Here is a 9062-nt window from a genome sequence, read left to right as displayed (position 1 = left end):
CCCAGGTGAAATTCTGCAGTTTCAGAAATGTTCTTGGAGACTTACAGGACTTTTGCTTCTGTTTCTTTGTAAAGCACGTAATTATAATCGAGTATATGAACATGCTGCCACTATTCTTTTATTTTACTGGCAGTACGCTGCTGACGCTAATGCAGCTTGCACCTTATCGGTACCCCCCCCTCTTCCTCCCACCCCCTTGGGGAAGGTATTTGATTTTGCTTTGTTTTCCTACCACCTCTAACATATAAGAAGCAAATCCCTGATTTGCTCTTGTTTGTTTTATTTATACCACAGGAGGGATGTACATTTCAAAATACAGTTATAAAGGAGAGTTACTAACACTTAATTCAGAAGAATTTGTTTACAGGTAAATAAATTTGACATACTGCATGACTAGTAATTACTTTTATGTAGTAGTTAATTTCCTGATGACAGCCACAACATTTGTCTGAGCTAATAGATTTAAAGACACTGTGGAACTACCTTTGATTTTTTTAAATAGGAGGGTTTTTGTTGTGTGCGATGTTTATAGAGCTGTTTTTGGTGTGCAGCAGCAATAAATCAAATTTAAGAATTGCTCCAATGTCCGCAAGTAACTTGTAGCTCCAGCATTCACTTGCTGGCTTATAAAAATGTCCTGTAAGTGATTAAGAATTAAATAGGTTCATGACTGACTTGATTTGTTTGGGAACAGAACAAAACTTCTGTTATAAATAGTTTAAAATGGAATTTGATTAAATGCATTTAAAGTTGTTACAGAAGTTTCTGAGCAGCACAGTTCTTAAATTATATGAGCATAAACTGTAAAAGGACCTTGTTCTTGTTTGGGAACATAAAGAGGATTTTGTCTGGCCTGTGTCTTTGACAGAGAGAGTATGAAGAAGTCTCTTTTCTGCCATCGCTCAGTTTTGAAATAAGCAGCGCAGTTTGTCCTATCAAGCTATCGTTGTGGTTGCAGCTTGGACGGCTGGATGTCGTAACTCTGGCCCCTCACCTGAACAGTGTTAACCTCCTGTCTATTGATCAGCAAAGACATGGGAGCACAAGCCTTTCCAATTACAGTTTTGTAAACCCAGGTTAGGCTAACAGATTGAAAGGAAAGTGGATGCGGCTTTAGAGATTTTTATTCTCCACTTACCATTTTTCCTGTAGCTCTTGGTATCGGAGAAGCCTTTCTGAACCTTGTGATAAGCTGTACGTGTAGCCGTGAAACACCAGTTTAGACCTGGTGTCATTTGACACACAACATATCGTAGCAAATACTGGTGACCACACCTAACTCACGGCCCACAATACGTTTTTGTAAAGTAAGCTAAGATGCTGGAACAACCTGGTCCCTCTAAGCTTTCTTGAAAGCTGTCTGCCCAGATTTGGTAACTGGGTCATGGTGCGAAGCCGCTGCTGTATGCTCAGAGGGCCTTGAGCGCGTTGGAACCGCTGCCACTCCCGTGAAACGCCCAAGGCAGGATTTGCATAATGCGGGAGATGTACTTCGCTGGCCAAAGCCTGGCGGGGACACCTAGCTGTACGCTCCACTTGAAATGCTGGCTGGAGCCCAGCTTTGTTGTGTCTGTGCTGTTCAGGTGCAGTTGGCTGTCAGCTGTGAGCTTAACATTGGGATCTGCCGTGGGATGAGAGTTTAGGTTGCTCTTCATATCCCAGGTAATGGGCCCAAACATGCACCCCTCTGCCCCCTTCTAGTTCCTGTGTCTCTTTTCTACTCTGGTGGTAGTGTCACATGGCCGAGGTAGGCAAATAGGGGCAGCTGGATCCTTTTTTGCCTGGTCCTGCTGTTGTGTGTCATAAGAACATGTACGGATGTATAATATGTTAGGGCTCAGGGTGTCCTCCTGGGAGCATCGGCACTGTGCCACACCAGGGCAGTGGGCTTCGGCAACTGGTGGTGTGATGGGCAAAGTGTTAGTCCAGCAGCATGCTTTGCTGTGACCTGCTTTCTGATCTGGGCTAACCAGTACAGCCTAGACACAGTCTAACATGCCAGGTGAGGCTAGCGCCAGGACCAAGGTTGGCGGGTTTGGACCAAGGTTGGCGGGTTTGATCCTCCTTCAGTCGCTTGCTTACTCTCCCTCATAGATGAGGTAATTACCATAGATGCTCCTGCATCCCGTAAGCTTAGGTTTCAGCTTCAGTGTTACGGAAGAATTCCTTTTCTTCCTGCTGTGCTTTAGGGTGTGAGTAGAAACAAATAGAAAATTTCATCTTGGAAAGAGGGCAAGGAGGAGGACAGATTCATCCTTCGATCTTGTAGAGACAAAAGAAGGTGAGCGTAGTAAGTGGAAGAGAATGAGAGAAGGAGCTCTAGCACGACTCTCCCAAATACGGAAAAGATGGTTCTGCTCCACCTTCTGTGGGACGGTTGGTTTCACTGACTCCTTAGAGCAGGTTTTGCTGCTGCAGTGCCTAGGGAAGCGAGTTATCTCATTATTTATGAAGAAGTTAATAACCTTTAAGGAATCAATGCATGCGTAAAACCAGCGTCACCATGATAGAATGCTGATGTCATGCCATTCATGATTTACTGCTCTTCGGCCACATGAGGAACACTTCGGTATTGAAAAAGGTATTACAGAAATGCATATTGAAAAACAAGCAAACAGAAGGCTAAGAGAAAGACGGGGTTGTTTAGCTTTTGACAGTGTTCAGTCATGTGCAGACGCAGGCTGGAGGAGCCGGGTCATACTTACTTCAGATGCCTTCTGTTCTCTGGGAACCATTCCTAGATGGCCATAAATGAGGACTGTAATCATTCCCTTTTTTTTTTTTTTCCCCCTCTAAGGATTTTACGGAAAAGGAACTTTCTCTGGTTTACACATCTTCAGTAGTACATTGACCTGTAGTTAACTGGCTCTTCTATTCTGAGAAATTACTCTTACTTGCTGCCACTGTCTTCAATAGCGTCTTTTACTAGAATAGATATATTGGGCACAGCTTGAATGTGTGTTTTAAAATATACCAGGTAGAGAGGGTTTGCTTCTGTTGGAGCTGTGTCTATGGGCATCTTGTTGGACAGTGAGAAGGGATTCCCAGCTCTTCACACTGTGAAGAAAAATTTAAGTTCCCCTTTATAAAATAAGCGCTCTGGCATAGCAGATTGAAGGACTGAGGTGGAGCCCATGCTGCAGGTTGATGTCAGGGAATTTTTAGTGTTTTTCCACTTCATTGTGCAGTGCTACCCAGTCCTCTGTGTGTAGCTTCTTTACAGTACCCACTACCCCCTTCACCACCCCTCTCTCCTTGAAGGAGACGGGCAGGTAAAGACACATCCCTGATCGCAGGGCTGCTGCAGTAGCAGGAGGGAATGTTTCTTGGGTAGAAATTGCAGGGAAAAGGCAGTCCAAACTTTCTGGATGACACAGAGAGTACAAAAAGTAGTTATTCTGTGTCGATTTGGTTTTTTGGGCTGTATTGTCATTCAAATCCAGATTATGAGATAGCAGTTTAGCCGATGACAAGCAGGAGGCTGCCAAGTGGTAACCTTGGCAAGCACTAACAGAGAACAACCTGGAGTAAGGTAGCTTCAGATTGCAGAATCTTAGTCCTTAGCTCTTTTTTTTTCGGTGTTTAATACTAGGATTTTCCTTTCTACTGATTAGTTTGGCTTGTAGCTTTTTTTTTTTTACATATGGTTATTGGAAAGGATGTTGATCATTCAGTGCAGCTAAGTTGTTGAATTCAAGATGCAGGGGTAGGTTGCACAGTCCCCATGTTGTGTTAGGCACGGCGTTCGAAGCGTTACCTTTCACACCTGGGTATTGCATTTCCAGACGTAAGCTGTGATAATCTTAGTGGTTTTGTTCAACGCTTTGCAAATTGCTTGATGCTTACATGAAGGCTCTAAACAAGGTCTGGCCTCCTCTTGACATCAAGTTAAGTCTAGCTCGCATGCCTTGTGCATGCCTTTTTGAAACGAGAACGAGAGCCTGCCATGTTTGTCAGGTTCTATCCTAATTGCTCTGGAGCTAAAAGAGTTTGTTCCAAGGTAACTCTGGCAGATCGCTGCCTGGTCTCTATTCTGCAGTGTATGGTGTTCTCCTATTTGTTTATGAAATTAAGGAATTCTTACATGTCTTTTGTTCCAATGTCATTTTTCGTGTGTTTTCCCACCCTTAGGCAAACGACTTATCTGTTTCTTGGAGTTGATAATTATAACCAGTGAGATACAGCAGATTTGTAATTTGGGAAAAAAAACCCAGCTTGTTTCTGGGAAAAAAATAGAAAATAAAGTGTTTCTGGAAAAGCTGAGGAGTAGTGATAAACAGTGAAAGTCGATAGGCAGAAGTATCAGGGGAGTGGCGTCCGTTCTCCCAGTCCGTTTCTCCTTGCAGTGATGGAACGTGTTCCAATGTGACCTCCTTGCTTTGAAGGCTGCCCGTTTCAGAGCACTGGTGATGTACGGCACAGAGCCCCTCTGTCCCTGCTGGGGTTTCACTTCTAGGTTGGATTCATTTTGACCACCTGTTTCTTCCATCCAGGGTTGTCTCGTAGTGAGTTATGGGGAATTAGTTGCTTTTTAATCTAGTTTCTGATGGATGGCTATCACCTGCATGTTCAGAGATAATTGATGCACGTGTGCCAAATGCATGCAGAGATGGTATATATTTGTTAGGTGAGAATGTGATGTCTCTGTGGTTGGAGAGAGACTCCAGTAAAAGCCAGGTCTTTGGTGGTGAGTTACAAACGCTGCTGGGTTCTGTTTTATTAAATTTCTTGATTATTGCTGGGAATTTGTCACCAATTAGATTTTTTGAGCACCCATGTAATACCAGATTGAATGGTGGTATGGACACTTCGGAGAGCACAGAAGTCATTAAAGAAAAACAAACAGAACATTTGTACCACAAGCAGAAAAATAATCAGATTCAATTTAGAAAAATAATAAAAGCTAATGCATTTGGGAAGAGATTACTTTCATTGAGGGAGAGAAAAACGAAGAACGTTTCTGTGGTAGTCAGCCTTGAGCTAGACACATTTTCAATAAGATATGCCAATTTTGAGCTATTTAGATAGGGACCTCATCTCATAAAGCAGAGGGGTAAAAATTCTAAGTTGTGCTTAGGTGTAACTCGCTGCGAGAAAGACAGCAGCAAACTGTGGTGCATTCAGGGAAGAGCAATAAAATTGATCAGGGTGCTATAAGGGCTGATTTAGGGTGACAGAAAGGTATGTGAGCTTATCTGAGATTCTTTATATACCTCTAGGAGAGGTAGGGGCTATAAATATCAAAGAGAAGACAGTTTTGGGGGGAGTTGAGGAGATCTGAGTGGGATTAACAGGATGACGCTGAAGCTATGAAAATTTGAAGGAGAGTGTTAGGAGTTTTTACAGTTAGGGGTGGATGCACTGTGTGTTATTTGATAGACTGCTATACATCAGGCTGTAGAGAAACCTTCCAGAAGACGTTGTGGAAGTCTTCTTACCAGGAAATAATTAAACTTAGACTTTGTGAAATCTGAGAAGTTTTATTGTTGTGGAGAGTGAGGTGGTGTTGGAGGTATGGAGGTCTAGTGTGCAAGGTCTTGCATCCACCTCTAAACCAGACGGTGCCTGGTGATGTTGTGAGTCTGCCCGCGATCAATCTGCTCAGTGAAGAAGCAGGACTTTAGTAAGCACCTATTTTGGCACCTCCACCTGCCAAGATATAAAAATCGTTGTGAAGAGCAAAGCTCTCATTTAGGATTTGCTATAATCACAACAATAATAATATCCCCCCCCAACCAGCAACCCAGCAATGAAAGCTACTCCCTGTTATATCCCTTACTGTACATATGTGACATGCTTCAAAATGATGGTGCGCTCTTCTTTTGATCCTTTTAGAAATAGCTGAGAAGGAGAAAAACGGAAAAAAACAACCCCATTCCTTTTGTGGAGCCTTCTGCGGGAGTTCAGGAATTTCAACAGAGTGATCTTTTGGCATAAACTGGTTTTTCAAGAGACATTCCTGCCATTATGAATGAAGTAGCAATAGTGAAGGAAGGGTGGCTTCACAAACGAGGTAAGTGTCTCTTCCCTCCAGGACGGTAGAGGGGCTTTCTCTCACGCGGTAATCTGTCCTGGCCTATCTTCAAATACTCTGTTCCATTCACCCTAATGGGAAACAGTGGATAAGGAGCGTGCGTGACTGTCAAGTTTGAAAAAATGCACGTATAAGGGGTTTTCTTTGGGTGTGTGCATGTGTGTGTGTGCACCAAAAACTGTGTCAACTGCTTTGAAAATGATGATAAAGATAGCAACTGAAGGGGGGTGCTACTTAGAATGTTAAAGGTTAAACTGCAGCGTGTTTTGTTTTACATATAGGTCTGTAGCTTTTCTTTTTGCGTTAGAAGATAAAATTGTCTTGAGGTGAATCTTCATCTGAGCGGTGAAAAATATGCCTGTATTTTGCGAGCACTGCTGTGCCCTTCGAGAGACTTGCTAGAGAATGTGCTGGTTTGTTTGTGTGTGAAACTGCTCTTGGTACCAGTGTCCTAGACGGGAAGAATAGCCTTGAGTTTGTGTGCTCCATGCATTTCTTTTGTACCTCTAATGGCATTTGATTTTTATAAAAAGTCTTTATTCTTGACTGGATGGCAAAACTGAAGTAACATAGTCACGTGTACCATTATGCTTTTTACAAAACAGTGGGTTTGTTCTTTTTTGGGGGAGTAGGGAGGTGTTTGTTTCCAAGTACTACAGCATTGCTACTGTAACGTACTTGACGTACCTGTTTCTTTGCATTCTACTGTTGTTTCTTGGAAAGGAGAGAACAGTATTAGGTACTTTCCATAATATCATCATTTTTTTTTTTGACCAAAACCAGAATCTGTGTGTTCTGGCAGTAGGGAAACTCGCACTGGTCTGCAGACTCAGGATTTTTCTAGAGGGTTTGCAACAGCTTGCCTGAAGGTGCAAAGGTGTAGCATGATTATTTCTGGAAGAAAATGGAAATACGTTATCGTAACCTTGATAAAGGCTGATAGTTCTTCTGCAACAATAAGAAATTCTAAGAATTTAGAAGACCTGTTGATAATCTGTGTTTTAAAAGGGTGGAAACAGTATATTTCTAACAGCTGGATATGCAGCTTAGTTTAGCAACTTGTCTGATGCTTGGTGTAAAAATGTTTTGATAAAGTTTTTTCCTTTTTTTTTTGTTCTGGTTTGTTTCAGTTAGAAAATGCCTTTCCACTCATTATCTTAAATAACTAATTTGATAATTCTGGGGGTCCCAGACTACCTTGTTCTGAGAAAGTATTTGAGAATTATGCTGTGTTTAGGTAAAACAGGAGAAAGAAACACGGAATTATGCTTCCTATTCTCACTTATGAATCTAGAAGCTCTTCAGATCAGAGAGATGTTTTTAGATTTAAATGATGTTTCTAAGCTGAGGGTTTTTTAACTGTCTGTTATTATAATTCTTTCTGCATTTACCTGTAGTTTAAAAAAAATATTTTGTTATTTTGAGGAGTGCTGTAAAAAAATATGGGGGAGAAACATGTATTTTAAAAGTATGAAAATGGAATTGTATTGCCAGGATGATTCAGAGGTAGATGTGTCTGAAACTTTAAAACAGTCATGTATTTCAAGCTTGTCTGCATTTACTCTTGAGAATTGAATTTTTGTTGTTTCTAGGATTGCGATAAAGCTCAAGTAAGGAGACCTCTGGATGAGCTCTTAGTAAAAGATGCCCTGATCTCCTGATCTGATTTTTTTTTTTTTTTAAATTACCTTAGAGAAACAGATTATTATCTCTGATCATTTGCTGATAATATTATGATGATATTATGTGCTGAACACATTTCCAATTCCAAAATGTTACTCTGCATGTTCTGCGTATTTGAGACTGCAAATTTGTGCCTGAACACACGAATTGTTAAACATATGTTGGCATATTTTGGATACCAGGTTTCCTAATCTTTTTGCCCTGTTCCCCAGTGCCTTTTTGCCTTCTTGGTGTTTGCAGTGACACCTATTTCATTCCACTTCATTGACTTTGCAACTGTTAATTTGGCGGGTTTTTTGGCATTTTTTACGAGGAAGGTTTTAGAAAGCAGTGTTCTCTCTCCTCCTCAGCTTGCCATTGTGTCAGCTCCGCTACTCTCTTGGTTTTTGTAGCTGGTTCGGGATCAGTTGACAGATTCAGTTCTTTTGGTTGGAGGTGCGCATGTGGGGAACTGATCCACTCGTGTGCGTGTGTGTGTTGTAAAGGATTTTTTTTTTTCTAATTATCTATATTTATTGCCAGACCCTATCAGTTTGCTGGCTCTGCAAGATCAAGTGCTTCAACCACAGGATGTTTCCAAAACTGATGTCTGATACTGTGAGCTTCTGAAGTTGAGGCATAAACAGTAATTACTGCAGGGAGGGACTGCTAAAGGAGGATTTTAGATATAGGAAATATATATTGTTTGTCTTTTGGATCATTTATAAAACCAAAGGTTGCACTGCATGTGTTCTTTAAAGATCCTAGGGCTTTCCACATGCAAATATTTTAAGTAGTGACTGGCCGAAATCCAGATTAGGTAGAGAGAACATCATTGCCCAACGTTCCCCCATAGCTTTGCTTGGATATGGTGTCTCTTAGTTCACGTCCTGAGCAGTTGAAGAGCATGGCTGTGTGCAGTTAAACAGTTCCTACATCTCGCCCCAGCAGTGGCTTAATTTTGGTGGTTGTAATGATTTGTGTGTGTATAAATCAGGCTGCAAAGTGCTCTGGAGCCCTTCTGGATGGCAGGTGTATATAAGCATAAAGCCATCATTAGCAGGAGCAGGTGTTTCGGCCTGGCAGGGAAATAGCAGGGCTTTCTAGAATTGTGGGGTTGTTTTCTTCTGTCAGCATGCTTTACATTTCTGTTTTTGTTTCCAAGATTAAAAATACAAATGGAGAAATGAAATTAAGCATCGCTGCCTGGCCGAGAGCTCTTGGCAGTTCTGTAAGTCAGTCGCTTAAAGGAAGCTTTACTTCCAGTAGCGCAGATGCTTGTTTGTGCAGGGGCCGGAGTCATCTCCATGACTTGTCTAACCTCAGCCAGGCAGAAGTGGAAGAATTCATGAATGAACTTCCCCCC

General features: G+C 41.8%; 1 protein-coding gene across 2 annotated transcripts in view; it reads left to right on the top strand.

Moving 5' to 3' along the window:
- The window catches only part of AKT1 (AKT serine/threonine kinase 1), a 98402-nt gene that overhangs the window by 8680 nt on the left and 80660 nt on the right, over positions 1-9062 (top strand). The window contains exons 2-3 of one of the 2 annotated variants that reach the window (XM_035893690.1): positions 3941-3948; positions 5836-6013. In XM_035893690.1, coding sequence (XP_035749583.1) covers positions 5968-6013 — 46 coding nt within the window. In that variant the 5' untranslated portion in view covers positions 3941-3948; positions 5836-5967. Of the gene's footprint in view, positions 1-291; positions 368-3940; positions 3949-5835; positions 6014-9062 lie in introns of those variants that run through there. The other variant, XM_009638120.2, reaches the window with a different exon arrangement.

The sequence above is a fragment of the Egretta garzetta genome, unplaced genomic scaffold (assembly GCF_000687185.1).
Source record: "Egretta garzetta isolate BGI_Z169 unplaced genomic scaffold, ASM68718v1 scaffold185, whole genome shotgun sequence".
NCBI lineage: Eukaryota > Metazoa > Chordata > Aves > Pelecaniformes > Ardeidae > Egretta > Egretta garzetta.
This window is presented reverse-complemented; position numbering and strand designations above follow the sequence as displayed.